The sequence below is a fragment of the Channa argus genome, chromosome 1, assembly GCF_033026475.1.
Source record: "Channa argus isolate prfri chromosome 1, Channa argus male v1.0, whole genome shotgun sequence".
Lineage (NCBI taxonomy): Eukaryota > Metazoa > Chordata > Actinopteri > Anabantiformes > Channidae > Channa > Channa argus.
In genome coordinates, this window is record NC_090197.1 from 38021315 (window position 1) to 38044323 (window position 23009).

Consider the following 23009-nt stretch of genomic DNA (forward strand, 5'->3'; position numbering starts at 1 on the left):
CCATGCCTACAGACACATGCCACCATTAGGAACTGGTTTAAGTACACACAGATTGATGCCGACATCCTTCTACAAATATCTCAGAGGAACTTTAGAGATTTGAGGGAGTGGAAAGTCATTTGGTTTAAGAGGACCAAACTGCAGGAAATGAGAATCATTGACCCTCCCTTGCGACTGAATTTCCAATCTGTGGCTAAAATCAGTTGGAAGAAGAAAGAAAACAGAGAAACTTCGCTAGAGAAGGAAATGTTTGAGCGCCTATAAATAGAAGGCCCATGTTTGAAATTATTCTTAAAGGCATGCAGTCATTTATTATTCAGCTCATATTGCTCCATGTTTATCAAATAGAATGGGTAAAAGATACTTTCCCACTTGACATGCCTTTTTGGAATCTAAATATATTTTTTTGACAATAGCGGATTTAAACTTTTAATAGGCTATGCTGTGTGTTCATAAAAGTACAAATATACAGTTTGTTTTAGGTAAATACACATGTATCTTATGGATTCTAGTGGAGAAGGAGTCTTTTAAAATAATACATATGCACTCACAATGTGCTGCATCAGCATGCAAACAAATAAAAAGGCGCAGAACTGGGTTTTTACACTGAAGTGAATCAAATGTTGTATTCACCAAAATATTGTTATATCATTGTAAAGCATAAGTCATTTCAGACATCCAGATGCAATACCAAGAAATCAAATTGTCTTAGATAAGCACCTATGAGCAATCTGCTTCAGGCACAGTTGAGCTATTCTCAGTGAAGGGGTCTTTAAGAAAAACACCTCTACACTCTCGAATTTTTAGCACAACCAACAGTGACGAAGGGAGGCTGTGTTTGAACATGAGATATTAACAAAAACAAACAGTATATTGAGAACATGAAGAGAAAGAAGCCTTTTGTGTTGAAAAGGTGTACGGGGCCTCATTCATAATTCAGAGGCGTCGCAGCGATATGAGAGAGGAGGATGCATCTGTCTGCATTACGCCAGTGTTGCCTCTGCGTTGCATCACCCTCCCGGGTGGTTCATTTTTGAGAGTTTAATACGCTCCCTATCAGTTGCGCTCTGGCTGTGGTCTAATTTCAGCCTCAGATAAGAGCCTTTATTTGTCACCCAGCTCCTTTAGTCTGTCATACTGCCTTAAAAGTGTTTTCTCACTCTGGAATATCTGAAGGAATGGCGACAGGATGAGCTGCTGTTTGTCTATATTTTCCTTGTCACTGCTCAGTTTGCAGCATCCCAAGTGACGATATTAAGATCCCTCAGTGCTAACTGGAACCCACCCCCCAAACACACACACACACACATAGATGTCTCCCCACACAAAGAGAGGCGCATGTGCCTTATTACACATACATGCACATTCACACAGCTGGCTGCTGGTCTGTCTGACCTAGTTTATTTCTGTAGGCTGCTCTAATGGAGGGCGCGAGCATGGTGACTGCATCTGATTTGCATTTCTGCTCTGTCACTGGCAGATGGCACCAGAGGTCGAAAGCAGAGCTTGTTGGAGGCCTTGTTAGGCACAGCACATACTGCATGGACTCATACACACACACACACACACACACACACACACACACACACACACACACACATACACACACGAATCTTTAAAAGCATCACACTCATAGACTTAACAGACTTACTTCGCACTTTACAGCGTATCAAATAAAAACAAGTTATTTTTATGTAATTATGGTGTGTGTATGAAAACGCAAACAGAGGCACATGCTGTGTGTGTAGTACAGTACTTGCATGCATGCATGCAGAGGGGTGGGGAGCCTGGTGTTCTGAACTGTAGCATTTGGTTTACACCCTTTGCTCTTTGCACTATTCATGCTTAATAGGAAGGAAGTGATGAATCACACTCACTTATTTGTGGTAGTGGTGAGTGCTCAAGTACAGATAGGTCCCTTCTTTCTCACTCTCTCCCTCTTTCACTCTGCCTCACACACACATGCACACACACCCTCGATCCCCCTCTCTCTCTCTCTCTCTCTCTCTCTAGAAATCACAGAGGAAGTGAACTGACATGAAACCTCAGCACTTTGTCATTTTCTATCTGATGGAAGTCTCTGTCATGGTTGAAATCACTCAGAAAGAACCTGATATTGCTTTATTGTGACAGAAAAATGGTCCTTTTACAAGTCTGCCACTGCAGCAGGACATGTGGGGCATCGCAGAGATGGGAGCTCATGTGTGCACCTTCTCTCTGCATGTCATGTGGCTTATTAAATTTAATCAAATCCGGGTTTGTGTGACACAATAGAAAGTTTAATGTATGTTCCCTTGTCTTGTCATGTGACACACACTGGAGATCACACAGACATACTGTCACAGGTGGTGTGTATGTGTGTGCATCCTAGATGTATGTGAATGCACTGACATTTCTTTAAATATGTCAGCGGTTTTTAACACATGACTACCGGAGCTGATAGCAGGTTTTGATTTTATGTGTGACCCATATAAAATGTCAAAAGTTTAAATTTGCACTTTACCTCTGCAGTGTTATGCACAGTGGAGAATGTAGATCAAAGTGCACACACACACAAACACACACATTGTGTTCATGCACACATGCACGTGTACCCACAAGTCATCAGTTTTTATTTGGAGACAGGAAACATAAGGGTGTGCTCTCACTCTCTCTCTACCTCTTTCAAACACACACACACACACACACACACACACACACACACACACATGTAACCGTTATTCAAGGGTGTGGGGACATTTTCCATGTGGTTTGAGTGCAATTGAAAAGTGTGAAACAACAATTTGCCATTTCTTCTTTAAAGATACAAATGGTTGAATGGGAGAAGGAAGAAGACCACTTAGATTGTGTTGGGTGACAACAGGCCAAAAAACAAACAAACCCACAGCTCTGTTACACTACAGAATAACTTATTCGACAGGCTAACTCGGAAATGATGACATTGTTATAATTTTATTCTCAGAGTTCAGCATCAAGGCCTAAGTTCAAACAGAATGCCAATTGTGGTTGAAAATTCCCCCTTCCTTCCTTCTCTGTCTTTTGCTTTTGCAATTTATTTGACATGGCCATCTTCTCTCTGACTCATCCTTCAGGTCTCAAGTGTATTGTGGCAAACCGCCGTCGAATTTTCTCCGCATTTAAATCCCTTTCCTTTCCTCTATTTCGCTTTCTCCCTCAATTCATTGCAGCTTGTGTTGTGTCTGTCTGTCTTTAGCGATGGTTAAGTTCTAGTTGAACACAGATTGCTTTCAATAATGCATATTTTCAATTAACCATGAACGTTTTTTTTCTAAAGAAAATATTGTAAATTATACAGCATATATCAATATTTGAGCTGATAATATATACCCAAATATCACATCAAGGTAGAGTTATTTTTTTTTTGGCACTCACTGTTGCCTTGTGAGATTTTTACAAGCGGCAGAGAAGACTAGTCATTAACTCAGAGGGAGCTAATTGTGTGGTTGGTGCTTCAGTTTAAAAAGGGCAGAGCAAAAATCAGTGTTACCTCAGGGTTCTTGAGCTACTCTAATACAGGTAATACATGTCCCACAAGGTCCGCAGTGTAGGAGTATCTGCTGAGCTTTTCTCTGTGATCCTCTGAATGGAAATCTTTTTATAATTCATCTGTGTGTTTGTGCCTTTCATTTTGCTGTAACAGATTTACGGCAGTGTCATCCTCACATTAGATTCGGTGTCACTGAGCGCTGTCTTTTCACACGAGCAATTGTGTCATTTTTACACGCAAAACCTTTTAGCTACGCAACAGTTTGGGCATTTCATGTCTTACTTAATAGCCTGAAATGGATGCGAGTGGAACTGACATGAGGTTATTGTCTGTGAACGTGAGAATGTGCTACGGGTGTCCTCAGTGTGTGTGTGTGTGTGTGTGTGTGTGTGTGTGTGTGTGTGTGTGTGTATGCTGTGGGTGGGAATAGTAGATGTGTATAGATGTGGATAAGGTGTGTGTAAATCTGTGTCCTCAGTGTGTGTTGTCATTCGATTGCTGCTTGCTATCAGTGTTTGTTTGGGGTTAAAAGCCCCCGTCTCAGAGGGTGTTAGCGGGGGTCATTTAAACCGGATCTGTGGCAGAATCGCTTGAGAGGCAGAAGCATAATCTGTAGCTGGCTTTGTGCTCCCAGATTAAAGTGATGATGCTTTAAAACCTTTCTCACAGCCACAATATGCCTCTGCATCCCTCCCTGCTACTCAGTATGTGTGTGACAGCAGATCCACACAGCCGAGTTCAAGTAAAGGACACCTTTCCCATCTTATGAAATGGGGAGCTTTAGCACATTATCTGAGACGATGCACGCATGTTCTATTCATCTATTAATTTGCCATCAGCGTCGTGTAGCTATAGCGTGTCTTCTCCAGTGTTTGAGGGGAAACAGCTGCTAATCCTAATCCCCCCGTCTCCCCCTCACGGGATTTTGTCAAATCACAGGCCCTTTAAAAAGCTCTGGCTGGCTGGTTCCAGCGCTGGTTGAGTGGCTGGCTGACTGGCAGGCTCTAAATGAGAGGATGGACCATTTTTACCCTTTCCCGTGACTGACACTAGGCCTTCAGAAAGTATGTCACTTTTTCTGTACCACTGCATGCATACACACACAGAATATCTATTGAACAGTTTCTCTAGGAAAACCGCCAATATGGTGGAAATAAATTTACCAATAGACACTAACACAAGCTTTTATGTCATGTTTTTTAATCACTTTCCCACTTGTTAGGTAACAACCTCTGTAAACATTTTTACACTATGGGTTTTGCATAGATAAATACACAAAATATTAGCTTTAGAGGCTAGAATTGTAGTCTTTATGCTAAGCTGAATGACGGTAATGTCATCTTTAAAGTAAACAAAAATGAGTAGTTCTTGACATGTCAAACATACATACAGAGTGTTTGGCCAGACTGAGAACACCAGCACAGAATCCACAGGCCTGTTCTTTATGGGAGAAAAAACTGTCAAGTCTGTATTTCCTGCTTTATTGCATCATATATGGGTAAGGTGAGGGACTGGTATTTGCTGAACATCACTGTCACTCTTTCAAGACAATGTAACTTTTTTCAGTAAAGAATTAACACATTCTTCCTCTTACAAATGTACTTAGCAGCAATAAAACCTCAATAACACAATCAGGGTTTTTTCTGCCGCAGTCTTACGTGGCCTGGTCTTTTATGACACTTATAGAACCAAACTTTAGACAGATATTGTCCTGTGCCTGACATTGCTGAGTCAGTTTGCTAATTTTATGACTCTTGAGAGGAGAAGTTAAATTTTGACTTTGGAAGTGATAGTTTCCATAAATGCAAATTATCTGAACTCAAGGTCTACTGAGCAGATTTTTTGACTGCATCTCACAGCCTTCATCAGCAGATTAGAATTAGATTGGTTTGCTCACTTGTGTTTGAAAGGAACATAGTAACTGAATGCTAAGTTAATATTTTAGTAAATGTATTACTTTCTCTGCTTGCTCTACCAATGCCATACAGTTGTGAATATTTACTTACATGAAACAATTATTCAATATTATCTTGTATTTGGCACCTGCGGCCACTGTTCACATTTCTTTAAAATGGAACATGAATTACCACATGTTCTATAAAGCAGCAGAAAATTTTATGTGCATTTTCTGTAGTTGCTAAATCTCAAATTGTCAAAAAAAAGTTGAAGATGTGATAAAAACATGTAATTTATGTTATGTCCCCACAGACTTTATATGTTGTCTTCTGCCATTATTTTTCATCTGCTCAGAGGAGCAGTATATTCAGAGATGTTTATATGACATACTTATGCATGTCATAATTTATTTGTTTATTTCTAACTTTTCCACCCTAGTTTTTATTTTCATTATCAATTTCCAACCTTTCTATAAACCACTGTCACCCTGGTCTCTGAATGCATCACTGGAAAAAGACTGACAGTCACATAGTTGATAAAAATTAAAAGTGAATCTTTAAAAAGTACACAAACTCCAGTGTGCTAGGAGTTTGGTTCCTCCAAGCGCGCTCTCAAGATGTACACTTTAAGCTTTTCTTGATGCACCTCATGAACTTTAAAGCCCTGAAGCAGTTTCTCTTCTCTGAAACTCTGAAAGTCTGCAGTACTATTTCTAACTTTCACTCTTCAGCACAGACACTCATATCTGCCTTGTCCATCAGCAGTTCTCACATCAGTCATTTCAGATAATGATTCTCAGCTGGGAGAGACAGAGAGTAGAGCCACGCTTAGCAAATAGTATCAGTCAACACACTTGCGTCTCCCTCACTTGTTCTTAAGGATGAGATGGGCATGAGGAGTGTGCGGGTAACTATCAGCCATCAGCGTGAGGATTAGGCACTGTCATCAGAAGCTATATGCCTCATATTACCCTCCTCATGACACTAGATGGAGAGGGGGAGGAGAGAGGGAAGGAGGAGGAGGCTCGAGGGAAGGATTATGTCTGCTCTAAGATTTCAGGGTAAAAGTCAGGTAGAAAACAGAGCCTGTCAAAGTAAACCAGATAAATGCACAGACGTGGTGTATGAACTCGTACATGCACACACATTTACACAGATATGCGAAGGCCTTGCTGCAGGAGCACATTTTACTCTGACAGAAAGCCAAGTTGAACACAATGCAAGTTCCTCTTGTAGAAAAGTGCGTGTGTGTGTGCGTGTGTGTGTGTGTGTGCATGTGTGTTTGCTGTGCTGATTGTATGACCGTATAATGAGTCCTGTGGTTTCTTTCCACATTTGTAGCGACTGGTTGTGCATGTTGATGATTATTGAGTACAGTGGAGACATATATGCTCTACGTTGATCACATACAGAGAATATTTAAGTGTGTGTCTGTGTGTGCTGAGGAAGGGGAGGGGTCGGTGGTGACAGCAGTACAAAGTGTTTCCATGTGCTTTTCTTATTCATGAAGACACACATAAACACACAGAGACTGACAAGCATGCTGGCAAATCCATATCAACAAAAAACTCACACTTACACACAGAGACACAGAGCTCATTTGACTCATTAGGTGACTCAGGTCTTGACAGTAAAAATATTTTAAGATTTAAGATTTCCACAACATGCACCTTGCCAGCTAAACTCACTCTGTACTCCGTACATCTGTGCAGCTACGTGTTTCCAAACATCTCCTCCTCCTTCTTTTTCTTCCCAATTCCACTTCCTCATTCACCATAGTTCCTGTGTGCTATCGCTGGGCTATTTTGGTGCTTTCACACAAAAAAGAGAAACCATGCAGAGAATTTGCAGAAAGTGGGACCAAGTTCACAGCAGAGAAAATAATGAATTTATTTCATAGAATGACACTTTTAAAAGCCATAACGTTACACAGGGATAGAGAAGTGATACAATGCAACACTTTTTATTAAGGTTTAAATCATATTTATGCTGTTTAGGTGGTGGTTTTATGGGCAGATTATATTGTTCAGGAGATCCAGAATTAGGCTTGTGTTGCATTTGACCATGAGATATTCATGAAGTTTGACCTGAAAGATAGTGATTACAATCACAAAGTAAATTTAATAGTAGGCTGAGAAAAGCTCTAATTGTTTTAATGTTCATCTTAATCTGGTTAAAGAAATTAGCTGCATGGAATTCCAGCTTTAATGTTGTGCATTGATTCAAAAAGTGTTCTACATCTCTGGACATTGATGGTTTCTATGTTTTAGTGCTTTTGAACCAGCCTGCATGATAATCAGAGTGAATGCATAAGTAATCAGAGCTATTTGTGCAGACTTTATCTTATTCATAGTCATTTGTGTTGTGAATATGTTTGTGTGATATCTCATAACCAAATTACCTTCTTATTAGCATCATTACAGAGATATGCTCCAAGACTGATTGAGTCTTTTAAATAGTTTTCCTCATCAGCAGACCACCATGAAGTCATGAAGAGGAGAGGAGAGGCAAAGACGCACTTAGCATGTAAAAAGACCATATGTGTGGGCACAGAGAAATGATATGCCTGTGGTCCTGTGAGTTTGTGGGAGGCAGAGTGTAACTTTGTTCACACTGTAGTATATTTGTGTGTGACTATGATGGGCTACACATGTGGGTGTGTGCACTTTTTCCACAGGCTGACACTCGAGCTGCTGCTGCTGCTGCTGCTGCTGCTGCTGCTGCTGTGGCTCAGTCTTTGGTAACTTGTGCCTGTGTGTGTTAGAGAGAGAGAGAGAGAGAGAGGGAGAGAGAGAGAGAGGGAGAGAGAGAGAGAGAGAGAGAGAGAGAGAGAGAGAGAGAGAGTGTGTGTGTGTGTGTGTGTGTGTGTGTGTGCGTGTTAAAGCTTTTGTTTAATTTCTACTTCCTGTTTTATTCTTGGCCTAATCCAAACGCAACACAGCTGTGCAGTCAGCCAGAGAAAGAGGGCTTGGGGGATGGGTTGCCAGGTCCTGGTGAGTGCAGCCATGCTTTACAACTGCTACCAACAGATGGAAGGGAAATGGGGTTACCAGCTTGGGCTTATCTTTGCTTTGTAGGCCAGACTGACCCCCCCACACATACGCTCCCCCACCACCCATTTGGTCATAATACTGTCCTTAAATCTCTGTATTTTGGTGTAAGCTTTTTTCTTCACAGTAGTTTGACACATGGGCAGCGGAAGGCCATACTCACAAAAAAAAGAGATGTTATGCATGACAAATTTTCACACAGTTTTAGACGTTTGAATTTCATGATTCTGACTCGTTTGATTTGATGTGAAATGTGTCACTGTTTCACGAACATTGTTGCTTGGTTAAGCAGAACATTTAACCAAACAACAAATACATGTTATGTACAGTATAAACAGTGTAAATCAATGTACTGGCTCATTTCACATTCAGTGCTTAGTCTACCCAGGTACATTTAGGAATACTATGAACACAACAAACTACACAATTAACATTTAAAAGTTCCTACAATCATTGAGCAGATATTTAGCGATGTGATGTGCCTTACTTTCAACAAAACACCGATTTAATTCTATGCCACACTGATAACAGAATCCAAACTGTGCCACAGTTTTACTTATATGCATTCTGGTTAGAGTCCAGTTCACCACCTTCAGAGTAGGTGATTCACCTAAAGGTTTTTTTTTTTTTTTCCTTTTGGCTTATCCCGTGAGTTCAGGGTCGCCACAGCAGATCATTGTTCTAAAGGATGACTTTTCTAAATAAATTGTATTTTCAACAACCCCACATCGACAACTAAAGCCAACATGACTTGCCTCTGAATATGTTAACAGTGTGTCAGTGTGCAACCTGGAAGAATTTATCCGTCTGTGCTATAGACCTCTATTAAAAACAAAATAGCCAAATTAATCCCTTAAGATGATGATGAAAAGCTCTTTTTTTTTTTTTAAATATTGCTTTTAACTTTGATTTGCTATCTTATAATTCTGGGATAATAACGCATAGTTTTAACATAGTTTAAAAAATTATGTATCAGAGTTTGGACTCTCATAACATTTCTAGTCCATCTGACAACCTGATAATATTTGTTATCAGATTGTCATATTATTGACCTCCAAAACAAAATTAAAAATAAATTTTAAGATAAGAAGAAGATTTTTGATTATGATTTGATTCACATTTCTTCGGGCATGAATTAACTTTCATAAGTGACTGAGATTCTTAAAGCTTACTAGAACAGATCAACAGATTGTAAATGCAGCTCAAAGATAACATGCTCTGTTTTGTTTCAGGCCATACCCTAAAATACTGTATTTTATACCATTACTTTCTGGCCAGAAGTATAATTTTTTGGTCCACATATTGAAAAGAAATTCAGGTTAAAATATACAAAGCAAAAATTCCCCCAAATTGCCATTTTCTGCATCTTTACAGATGTTGATGCAGAAAACAAAAATCAGGCAAACAAACTTCTAATAGCAAAGCGAAGCCAGTGTTCAAACATAAAAATAAAGTTGTATATTGATTAGATTAATATTTCAGTTGCTGTTTCTGCTGCTGGGTCTGCTGTAGACTCTCAAGCTTGAGCTCCACTGAAGTCGGCTCTCTTCCTTCTCTTCAGTCTCGCTTGCCTGTGGAGAGCTGAAGCATCTCTCTCTGGTCTTTCTCAACCCAGCACAAACACATTCATTATTTATCTATCAGAGTCTCTCCCTCCTTCTGAGCTTAGCCAATTACAGTTGGGCCCCTGTGACTGCTGCGTGTCTCATTTGACACTGCACTGGTTGGCTTTGATGTCTCTATCAACACGTAAGAGCTGGGGATTGAGTCTTAATAAAGCAGAGGGAGATTATGTGTTTGCCTGCCTCTGGGGGTGGAACATTTTTTTAATATATATATGTTTAATTCATACTTTATTTTATTATCAGGAGACTTGGGCTATGCTTTAGCCAGGGTCTTGCCACTCTGCTCTGCTATCACAGTGACATGGTTGTTAATCCTGTTACTCTTTCATTTGCAGAGTCACACAAGTCTGTAGGCAGAGCAGACTTGTCTAACCAAGGCCTCGTGCTCCTCCCTTCTGGGCTGGTAGCCTTTCCTTCCTCCTCTGCTCATTTTATGTGGAGAACGCCTTGATTAGCCAGCAGCGGCTACTCTGCATGCAACGCTGATGGTTTGGTATGAGGTCAGGCAACTTTTGGCTCTCAAACATTAATGTCTTTAATCAGGGTACAGGGGTCAGTTTGCTTTGAAATCAATTCAGGAAATGGAAATGTACTGTTACTTGGCTGAAATATCAAAACAAAAAATCTCCATCTAATCTGCAAACAAACTTCCACTACCAGACAAGTTTAAATGATAGAAAACAGTTGCTCTCCATAATGAGCCAGATTAAACCTTTTCTCTCACTCAGACTGCCATATTTATTACATGCTCAACTTACTGGCTATTTGTTTGAAGTTGGCACTTTGCCCTCATTTGAACTTTTAATTATAATCCTTCCATCACTTCCCTGCATCAGGTCCCACCCGCTATTTGCAGCACTGACCTTTAAAACAGGAAGTTACTGTTAACACAGCTCCAGCAGCTGCAACGACAACCTGCTATACAGCATTTTTCCTCACCGAGTGCAGCGCTCATGCAAACTTTGCACATACCCCCACCTCACAAAAGCTGGAGCTCAGGTTATGGGATCGGTGTGCTCTCACAGTCATGACTTCAGTTGACAGCAATGGTGTAAGAATAAAAAACTACACTGGGGACTATTGGATGGCAACTGCATATTACACCTACTGTCATTCTGCAAGATTTTCATTAACTGAACTGCAAAGGGAGAATATTACATAAACTTCTGATGTAATTTTCTGAGAATGAGTCAAAGCACTGGGGAACCCCACGCAGAAGAGATGTCTCAAAGCTGCTTTCTTTAAGAAAAGACAACATTGCATACATTTATTAGGGATGGAGTCCAATTCCAATACATGCAAATCAGTACTATTATCCTTTAAATGTAGTGTTGACATTATTGCAAACACTTGTCTCCCTGCTGTTTTGTGTATTATATTTTATTATCTTAGGATAAAAAAACATTAACAATTACATGGGATGCCTTGTTCTGCATAATTTAACGTATACACAGTGGGAACAGGAATGGCAATGCTTTAGACATCATCACAGCCTCTTCATAACCCCTGCCCACCCCCAACCCACTGCCCGCATGCAGTTTGCACTGCACAAAGGCCAAAAGTCACATGAGACAGCCTGCAAAGAGCACAAGAAGCATTCACAGTAAAGGAGGATAGGATGGAGGTAAGGGACAGTAAAAGAAGAGAGGATGGGGGAGAGAAGAGAGGGAGTGAAACAAAGTGACTGCAGCACTGGCCTTGGTTTAGACAGGAGAAGGAGCAGCATAGTCCTAGTACATCATTCTAACTTCTCCCACACTTCAACTCCCATCTCCTGATTGTGGTAATTTTCCATTGTCATTGACACAAAAGAAAGTTTGTTTATATATGTATGTAAATATGTATATACATATACGTATGTATACATATATATATAAATACATTTTTATAGCTACAGCACCTTTTCCCATGGGGCAACAGTGTCAATACCTTGCACATGGTACATGGCCGTGCCAAAGGGAAAAAAGAAAAAAAAAAAAAAGGGGAAAAATAAAAAAATAAAACAATATATTGGTCAGGATATTTATCTTTTTTCCCTAAAATTGGCATTTGACATGATGATATTCTATTGCCGTCTGGGGGAGGGAAGGGACAAAGGTTCTTCTTTTGAGTTTATATTCAAGTTTTCTCCTTTTTTCTGCTGTATATGTTCTTCTTTTCCTGTTTAAAAAGAGTTCACACCTTTGTGATTTGTGTGTGCTGCTCTTCATCAAAAGGTTCATTTTCCGGATCAGAGTCAGTGGTGTCAGAGTATCGATAATGGTCTGGCTCATTGTCGCTAACGTCCGGGGTGACCGATGTCGAAGTGCTTGCCTCTGAATTTGAAGGCTCCTCCACGGTTTTTGTAAAATACAACTTCACCTGGAATTGAATATTAATATAACTGACTTCAGTCTGTGCAATGTAAACAATTATCAACAACTTACAGATAATAATTCCTTCAATCCAACTCAAAATATCAGCTTCAGCCACTGCTTACCTTGAAGTTTGGAGAGAAGTAGCGGTTAGCTTTGTCTTTGTTGGCCTTGTCCAAGTCATTTTTAGTGAGCGTCAGGATGAGGTAGTCCCTGTCGGTTTCCCTGACCTCTCCGCTCTGCGGCTGCCCCTGGCCAAGTCCCGATCCTCCCTGCTGGCTTTCTACATTGTTCACCGCCCCATTCTCCATCTTGTCCCCACTCTCCTCTGGTCCAGGAATAAAGAAGGTGTTCACCCAAAAGTGGAACATTTTGTCCTGGAGGTCAGAGGTGACGAGAGATGAGATTTAATGAAAACTGGGCTAAAAGGTTAATGCGTTCAGTCTTGTTGACTAAAGCTGATGTTCTATTTTTCTTACGTCAACCATTAAAAGAATTAGGTTCTCTCTCAAAACTTTGATTTAGCTTGTCTGTTCCCTCTGCCTCAAGCCTATTTGAGCTGTTTGTAATTATTCACATCCCCAGTAAAAAAAACTATAGTTTTACTTTTTAATAGGCTGAGAAAGTTTAATCAAACCGTAGTAAGTGGTTTATGTGAGTCAGCTGTGCCATATTACTCCATTGCAGCAGGACAGGGAATGTGGCATATACTCAATATCAACTAGAGCCCATGTTTGTGGTAATTAGGAACATGCCATGCAGTGCAAGGCTGTGTGGCTCATTCTTGTGTTTTTGAAATTAGCGAGGTCTATAATACATAGAAGTAACCTTCGGGCTTTAGAAAGAAGAAAAAAAGTTTAATAGCATGCCTGAGAAACAATTTTCAAACATTTTTGGCACCTAGCTAAGTGATATGTCAACTGCCTGGTTATTGTTGAATTAATGAGAATCGACAGCTGGAACAAACTTATTGACAGACAGGAAGCCCCTGAAAAAGCAAAACAAACCTTCTTCATCATCTTATTCTGTTTATGGAAGAACTCCACTTTGATGTCTCCACAAACTGGCAGCGGCTGAGGGAACTCAAATATCATGTTCTTGTCCTCGCGCCGCGTGTGAGTGGGGTTCGATGTGTGAATCTTTACTTTGAGCTGGTACACCACAAACTGGGGATCTGCAAAAATTGTTAACATTGCATTTGGGTAGGGGGGGATTTGTGAGGAGGAAAGAGAAACAGAAAAAGACAAGTGAGTGAAATTAAATCATGAGAGCAAGACAGGACACCCAAGTTATTACATTAGTTTGATTAAAAAAACAAAACAAATCACAGCACATCCCCACCTCGCTGCACTGAATAAGTGCAAAACAGTCACAAAACATTAAAATTGAGCAGGAGGGAGGGAAAGTTACAGACCACAAAATATAACGCCCAAAGAGACCCAGAACCAGAGACACAGGACCCTATTCTGATAAGACAGTCATGGTTTGGTCTTGGACCAGTGCAACACATATCATATAGAAATATTTTAACCCTTCCTACTTCCTGACAGGGTGGGGGTGGTGTTGGAAAGGACTTCATACTGCTGTAAGCTAGTCCTATCCTGCTAGGCAACATGTCTACCTTAGACTGCTCTTGCCTGGTGGATCTCTGGGGCAACATAAAGGCAAATGAGTGAAATAATAATGGATGAAAGGATCATTTACCCCAATGCCAATTCCCTTTCTTGAAGCCCTGAGGGGTCGGCTCACTCCTGTTTTTAACGGTACTGTCCCCTTAGAGAGAAAGAAGGAGATTATCACAAAGAGGGCCTGACTGACCTGTCAGGGGCTTGACAGCACAGCAGGCACAAACACAAGAGCTCTAAACAACTATTTACAGATATTTGCATCTACATAGCTTTTCCTATAAATAACATACATTGCATGGCTTTTGAAGTGTAGGTGTGCATCTGGTAGATTTGACATAGAATCTAATGTGTTGTGAAATACACAAAGGGGAAGGACGAAAGGGGAAACCTAATAATGCCGAACATCTCAAAATGACGTTAACAGAGTTTTCTTTAGCGGATTTAATACACTGAAAAGCAGAGAAATTTCTAGCTAGCTAACTAGCTTTTTTTAATGTTGATTGTTGTGGGGAGCTAAATCCTGTGGCTAGACATAGAGTGATGTGTATGTGTACATGTATCAAAACGTCCAAGTCAGAATAGGGCCGTTTTAAAAAAAGGGAGAGTTAAGAGGAAATAAAAGGATAAATACAATCAGGGCTGTTGAGTACAGTCAGGTGTTAAGGTGAAAAAGCCACAGAAATAAAAAGAAAAGGCTTTGTCTGACTGCCTGTTAAAAATGAACAAATTCAGATATAAGAAACGCACAACATTGACACAACATGTGACTCAGACACATCTGAACAAAAAAATAAAGCATCGTAAACACACCACAAAGTGTGTATACATTGAAATATTAAGACCTTGGAAAAATAAGAACATGAACAATGAAATTACGTATCTACAAACATGAAATATGATGCAAGTCATATGAATGACAACACTGATGATGAGAAGAGCATCAAATCAGCAGCAAAGTTTATTATGCTTTGGCTTAAACATAAATCCTGTACTTTCTAAATGAGACTGCTGTTTTGTATCTTTGCACCTCTGCCACTGAACTCGGGACAATAAGTATCAGCTAGGTGACTCAAAAGTCATACTGCTCAAGCTTTACTCGAGAATAAACATGCAGTAATAGGTATATACTTGTAAATGGTCTGCTCGTATACCACTTTAATTTTGAAGCTTGTATTGCAGCGATGAAAACTAACTACAGTGGCTTAACACTTGAGCATTGTGCAAGTGCATTTTTATATAAATCATAGCTTAAAATTTGTAAAATGTGTGGTTTTGTTTAAAAAACAAAACACAAAGCTCTTGCAGACTGTATATATCTTATAGGCGCATAGTTTATGTCCCCTGTGGAGGGCTTTGAGTTCTCTACCGTGTTTACACAGTACACACGACTTAAGAAAAATATCATACCAGAAAATAAAGAAATAAAACTACAAATATGGTAGCTCAAATGCTTACTTTTCCCATGTTTGCAACAGTCTGGTGTCCTCTGAGATGATACAATTCTTAAACTGCAGTTCATTTTTTGTTTTCAAAAGCTTTTTCTTAAGTGAGCGATGCCAAAAAAATTGATCTTATGATCCTCTTTTTTTTTGTCCTTTCGGCTCATCCCGTGAGTTCAGGGTCACCACAGCGGATCATTGTGACCATGTTGATTTGGCTCAGTTTTTACACCGGATGCCCTTCCTGACGCAATTTCTACCAGGCTTGGACCGGCACTGCACAGCTGGGGAGGGGAAGGGCTGTTAGGGGTTCAATGTCTTGCCCAGAGACACTTTGACATATAGCCAGGACCGGGGATCGAACCACTGACCCTGTGGTCCGTGGACAACTACGACTGAGCTACAGATGCCCCCGGATCTCATGATCCTAATAACGCTTGAAAATTCCACCATAACAAAATATCTGACTTAGGCTTTTTGTAAGCTTTTTCTACAAAGGATTAGTTGACCTTGTTGTAAGCAGCAACTATAGGAGACTGACATTTCGGTAAAATGGTCCAAAAACACTGAAACGAATTCAGCCACACACGTTCACTGGAGGACAACTCAGCTCTACCACAGATGACCTGCTCTGTTGTGTGGTGCTAAACTGTAGCGTGGGTGAGCCCCACAGTGCACAACACATCCAAGGCCCTCGTTCCATTTGAACAGCGGCATGCAAGCCTACACCCTAGTTAAGAGTTAAAGTTGAACATGAGCGTGACTCACTGCAAGTGCCCCCGCTGAACATAGGTAGCGTCTCAAACACCATTTTGTGGAAGAGAAGCGCCACCGGCTTGTACTCTAGCTGGTTCTTCAGCAGGTGGCTGTAGTAGTAGACGTAGCGGCGCTGGCTCGGGATCGTAACTCCCTGCAAAAACACTAAGAATGTTAAGATATTCTCAACAAACAGACGTGTATGAAGTATTTGCAACTAAAGCTGAAATTGAAAATGGACAGATATTTAGATAATCTTTTTGAGTCACCATTTAAGCAAAAATGCCAAATATTTTCCATTGACCAGAGTATTTTTTGTATTCTATGCACTGGGTCTCCAAGCAACATCTCACCTTTTTGTCCCTTGTCCTGACTTCACCATAAAAGTCAAGTGCTTCCTGGGCCTCCTGAAATTTACCGCGATGGAGGAGATATGCACAGATCATGACTCCAGTGCGGCCCTTCCCGGCCTTACAGTGGATGGCTGCCACATGATTGTCATCCTCACTGAGCCAGTGGTCCAGGTCTTCACAGAACGGTTTAATTAGCTCCAGCTGAGGAGGGTTGTGGTCTTCAAAGGGGTACTGTGCAACTGATGCATGACGGGATGCAGGCCCACGTAACGTTGAAACATGAGATTTTAGAATTGTGGAACAAAGAGGCAAACAGGTCAGAAGAAAAAAAAACAAGAGGAAGGCACAGTGGGCATTTAGGCAGACTTTAGTCACCTTGTGTGTCATCAGACTGTTTTTCAGATTGAGGAAAAGCATCTGTACAACATGCAAATCCACCTACCTCTGCAGTTAAATTTGGCAGCATCGTAGTGTCTTTCAGCGCAGCTGAAATGGGAAGAACAAAATCTAATTAGTGATCACAGAGGAAGTTAGTAAGTAAAGAGTATTTAAGGTGGGAACAACAGGTAACACTTACAGGTTGTAGATTTTGTAATGGTTTTTATGTTTTGAATCCAAAAACCTGTTTGCAGGACGAGAACATACAGACATAGTTTTAATTTATTAGATCAATAAACGGGATCTTCTGCTTTTCCATAACCACAACACAGAAGTAGAGATTACAAAACTTACCGTACTACGTCATCTATATTGTTTCTGTATACACCTTCGAGCCTCTCTGCTGGAAAGCCCATAGCAATTATGTTTGGGTAGATATCTGTTCAGGTAGGAATCAAGGAAATGTACATTTTGCATGCCCATGGAAATAAAGACTTTTCACAAAAAGAGGCACAAAGGTGTGATTTCTGAGGGGCTCTTTCATTCAAAGAATAGCTCTCCCTGTGCATTAATGACGCTTTTTGAAATTAAAACAAGCAACTATCTATAAAGACTTAGCAATGGAGCACATTTACAAGAAAGCAAAGATGAGAAGGAGAACATGGGAATGTTTCAGCCAATGTTAAAATGAGTTTCATTGTATTTATGGATAGGTTGGGGAGGTGCTGACCAGTGTGTGTGTGTGACAGATGGCCTTGATAGTGAAAGGCAGAGAGAGAGGACAGGAGTAACAGTGCTCCTGCTCATGCCAGGCCCACATGTAGGTGCACGAGGAGACTCTCCGCTCCCTGACCTGTATGTATTTTTAGAGCCCAAAGTTATATTGGGATGATCGCAAATGTTCGGGTTATCTCTCTTTCAAGCTCAGCTGGAGCAATTTGAATATCTATGAGATCTAATGCAGGCAACACAGAACATGTGTTTAAAAAAAAAAATTGAAACAAAAACACTGTGTCTGGTACACTTCTGCCACATTCAATGACGAACACGGTGCAAGCGCAAACATGCACATACCAGATTCCACAATTAGGCTTATTTCAGGTTGCACCTTCTTCGTTCTACATCTTGTCTGCTTTGCTGATGCCTTACATCATTAAATATGGCGCCGAATGTCGTGGTCAATTATATGGTGACGTACAATCTTAAAGGCACACATCAGTGTCATGTTGTGGCGAAAAGAATAATTGAAATGGCATGCATGTCTTCAAGACTCGGCTGAAACGCCTACCTGTAACTGAAATCTGCTTGTCGCCATAAGCTGTGGGATTTCACACTTTAACCGCTGACTAAAGGGCAACCTTTTCTTACACTTCCTGTGCCAAAGTGTCAGAAATAGAGAGGCAGAAGATTACTAATTGGATGTGTCTGTTTCATATTCAGCGGGACTTTTTTCTTCTGAGCAAAATCACTTTAACTGGTCAGAAAAATTTGACTAGGGCACACACAAATATACAGCAGACAAGTCTGGTCAGAAAGTACAGCTGTTTCTAAAGAATCTTAAACTGTGTAAGTGTGTACTTACAAAAAACACACAGGAACAACCTGTTCCATTGTACACACCTGCTAGTAAACAAAAATGTTGGAATTTAAGCATCAAGCAGACAAGGTAAACTGCACAACAGACACAAAAAGAGAAATTACATTCTAAACATTTAGGGAAAAAAATAAACTACTGATCAACCTTAATAAAAAGCTGTGAAATTCAATAAATGGCTTAACGCAGCTCTATGCAGCTGGAGTATATGCAGCAGAGGCCTTGATGCATGACTTCAACAAACCCCGTGGAAAATATACAGTATTATTTGCATACTGCCAGGCTACCTCCCTGTAGTGCAGATGAGCCTATCTGTATTTACTGTGCCATAATGCCATCTATTAATGCCTCAAAGACCTAATTAGGTTAATTCAGGTTTTCTATGCTGGTTAATGGACTAGTCTACCCTATGACACAACTGGCAAAGTGATACCAAATCAGGCCATTCTAAAAGCTCCAGAGCCTCTGGAAGAGCGTCACAACAGGGCATGGGGGTGAGGCTTGGTCTCTGCAGCTGGGGGGGGGACTGTAGGGGGGGGCACACCGTTGAAGGCACGCCTTTCCTTTAAAGCCCTGCCTCAGCTCTATGCATATGCCAAATCCACAACTGAGAGCGAGAAAAAGGGGGGGAATAGGGAGAGTGGGAGCCGGCAATTATTGAGTGTGGAGGGGGTGGGGAAAACAGGAAAGGAGGGAAGCAACGGAAAGGGGGCAAACAGAGGGAGGGAGAATTCAAGTGGGAGTAGTAGAGAAAAAGAGCTAAGGAGAAGTGGAGGGCTGAGAGTAAGAGACGGAGAGAGCACTCAAACAGCAACGCTGATACAAGATCAGGGCAACTCTATTTTAAGGGCAATTCCCAGAACTGTGATACTGCATTACATAACTACACAGAGCCCATATTGTTTTTAGATACTATGCCAAAAATGATAACAGGGGTAGTTCGAAAGGGCCCACATCTGAGAGTTAGGAGTCTTCAAGCGAATGGAAGATGCCACTTTTGGGTGGTGGGCCCACTTCACACCTGCTCAAGACTTTAATGCAACACCACAGAGTCCTCTACTGACAGATGTGACCCAAGTTTAACCACATTATACAAACAGGTCTGATCAAATGTTGTGATGCATGTTTCAGCTTAAGCAGTTAAAAGCACTTTGGCACATTTAAGTGTCTACTGACAAACTGAAAACTGTTATGCACGTTTTAGGACTTGCAATCACACATACATCACAGCTGACACTTCGATGTGTTTCTATCTATCGGGGCTGTACTGAATCAAGGTAATTCAGTCAGCTCAGCTTTGATTCCCATTCTTTTAAAAAGGAAAAAACACTTCAGTAATGTTACCGTTAATTTCACCACAGGGATAAACACTACGCTGCAGCTCAAAAGGTTGACATGAAAAAAAAAAATTCTATCATAATTTCCCATTGCCTACTTTGTTCACATATGAGAGAGAAGGCAGAATCTATGAATCTTGCCTTAAAAAACATGCTTAATTGTTGCAGATTATTCTGTTGTTAGTTGACCCCACAAGTAACCATTTGCTTCAGCTCTAAAAACAATTTCCAACTCAGCACTCAAGAGACTGAAAAGGAGGAGTGACATCCTTTTACAAAGTCAAGTGCATATCCAGTGCAACCATGACCAATCCAAACACCGTCACATATTCAAGTTTGCATTTAGTTGTCCATGGTCAGCCACAATGACTTGCCATTCTGGTCTATGCCCACCTATACAAGTACCAACTTTAGTACCAGTGGTATTACACCAGAGAACCAGGTCAACTATTATCAGTTGTAACATATTAGAAATAAGTCCTGCTAAGGGGACTGAAAATGCCAGACTTAAATCTTGAAATTATTATATCCCAAAATAAGGCAAAATCCTTTCATTTGTTAAAATCCATCAATAAATTCAGGGGAACCAAGGTGGGAGTTTACAGTTTAGCCATCTTTAACCAAAGACCTACCACATAATGGACTACACACAGTATATCTAAATGTGTTGTCAAGCAATTGTTGAATAAAAAGCTATTTTGGAGTAAACAGAACACATCATCTAGCTTCAAAATGCCAACTGAATAATAAAAATGCTTGATGTCACTAACGGTGTCACAATCCTAATCTAGCTGGTCCATTGGATGCCTCCAAGTTACATTAATTCTATAAAGGCACGCATTAAAGACCAATTGAACGGGGCTGGTAGATATAAGCGACAGTGACATTTAAGCGTGCGGCTTTGACAGATCCACCACCTTTCAAACGTGCTGTGTGACAGTGAAGCTGCGCTCTCTGACCAACTAGCCAGTTAGCAAAGTCACAGGGAAGCTAGATCCATCACGTTATCGCACTGACATTTCTGGTTCCACTTGTAATTATCAATGCAACTATTACATGTTAATAATCAGCGTCCTGGCTCCCGTGTAACAACACAAGGAAGGATACATGTCAAGTCCAGATCGAACCCATCCTCCTGATATCTCCTTTTGTTCCGGCTGACCATTTCTTTTATAATTGCAGCCATTGTAGCAGGTGACAGGAGTCTATATGGGGTAAATGATGGAAACAGGTTTTTCTTGTATAGGCTGACTGTTCGTGTATGTCGCAGTCAGTCGGTCTGCTCTCTTAAATTTGCAGTCCCTTGCAGAGAAGTCCTAGCCAGCAGAGCTAGCAGTGGCTGTTGGTAGGATTAGAAAGGCTTCCTCTGGATCATAAAGACGGGCCCTGGTCTGCCCCTCCGTGCAGGCCCGACTTTCCCAATCCTGCAATTCGTGTTGCAAACAGCCCCGATTAAAATACATGCAGTTGTCCACAGATAAACCTCTAGATGCCAGACACGGTCCACGCTGATGACTCAATAGCTGCCGCCGCGATTGACAGCGAGAGGATAGAGAACTCACGGTTGGACCGGCACGGTTCCCGAAACCCGTATCCAGTCACTCGGACGTAGCTAGCTCGCTAGCTAAGCAGCTAGCTAGCACAGCTACCCTAGCAACAATAGCTAATGCTGCCTCCTTTTTCGATCCAAAAGCCTCCTAACGATTCAACATTGTCATCGACTGATTGCCAAGAACACATCGGAAAAAAAGTGACAGGCTCCACCTTGAATGTATATAGACTATACAAAGATCACAAATCTGCACAGATTGGTTTGACAGTTCCGTCCCGGGTAATCATCTTTTCTCACACCTCTCACTCCATCTGAACTCTCGGGGTCCCATCATGGCCTCCACCGAAGGAAAAAAGAAGCTAGTGCAGGCTGGGATTTTAGAACAAATATCCCGCCGCCTTCGTTATATAGTCCCACTGTTTCAAATAAAGCGATAAATGCAATCTTTATTCGCATTGTTTAAATGATTAATATTAGAACCTGATTATCAACTACTTACCTTTGCAAATGTTTCCACCCTAAAAAGCGCAATAATAGAGTTATTGTGTGCTTCTGGCGGAAGAATAAAATAAGTCTGCACGCGACGGTCCCTTCTGTCAAAGTGATCACGTGTGGTTGTAATTAAGGAAGTTTCCAACATAATGTCACTTTTCATCGTTTAATCTGTGTGATAAATATTATATTTGCAAAATAAAATTAATACAATTTACACTATCTTCATTATGTCACACACATTCTTATTCAAAGCAATTTAAATTATACTAACGTTAATTGCATCTAGATGGCAGTGGTATTATTATCACATTATTTTCTGGAAGGCACAATAGCAATGCAAAAAACTAGAAAAAGCATTTCCCAAAAGAACATGCACTGTGAATGCTTCGGCGCTGAAAGGACGTCATCGATGATGTCATCGTCGACGTCATAATTTTAAAAAGTATAAAAGTATTAAAATCTTACAAAGTATAAAAGATATGAAAAAGCGGTACACAAGCAACAATGTCATTTATAAGCTGAAGTTTGAATGAACATATGCCGAAATAATTATGCGCCAAAAACATACGGAAGACGGGAATAATAATAATAATAATAACAATTATAATAATTTACACTATATTTACATTTATTTATTTAGCAGAATTAACATATGTACCTTGTTAGGTAACGTTTTTCAAGGTTTCAGTTTGAGCTGAAGTAATCAGTTGATTAATCAGCTGATGATCCACAGAAAATTAAGTTGTCAACAATGTCATCCCAACTCCTCTAATGTAAATGATTACTGGTTCTCTTACTTCCTTATGGTGGATTACTTTTTGACTGAGTAATGTAAATATGTAATCTTGGATTTTCTCCCCCCATTTTTCTGACGTGTTAAAAACCAAAATATAAAAAACTAATGTATTGATTCTAAAAAATATGAGTTAGGTGCAGTTTTAGTGTGGATTCCCACTATAGCATTCAAACAGCTGCAAATGTCTATGTTGTGCGTTTCAGAAAGTTGCACTAGAGGCAGATTCCGTTATCAATTGAGTTGAAAAGC

The 23009-nt window shown here is 40.5% G+C and overlaps 1 protein-coding gene across 2 annotated transcripts; it reads right to left on the reverse strand.

Annotated features, from left to right (window-relative positions):
- Positions 1 to 11440: 11440 nt before the first annotated feature.
- Positions 11441 to 21827, reverse strand: ptena (phosphatase and tensin homolog A). 2 transcript variants are annotated; one of them, XM_067518672.1, is made up of 10 exons: positions 21025 to 21827; positions 17341 to 17425; positions 17186 to 17230; positions 17051 to 17094; positions 16609 to 16847; positions 16268 to 16409; positions 14137 to 14205; positions 13440 to 13606; positions 12558 to 12809; positions 11441 to 12439 (listed from the first exon to the last, which is right to left on the reverse strand). In XM_067518672.1, exons 1-10 carry the CDS (start codon positions 21101 to 21103, stop codon positions 12254 to 12256), a joined length of 1308 nt encoding a protein of 435 aa, XP_067374773.1. In that variant the 5' UTR covers positions 21104 to 21827; the 3' UTR covers positions 11441 to 12253. The 2 variants fall into 2 exon arrangements, with proteins under 2 accessions (XP_067374773.1, XP_067374779.1); XM_067518678.1 differs by lacking the exon at positions 14137 to 14205.
- Between the last annotated feature and the right edge of the window lie 1182 nt (positions 21828 to 23009).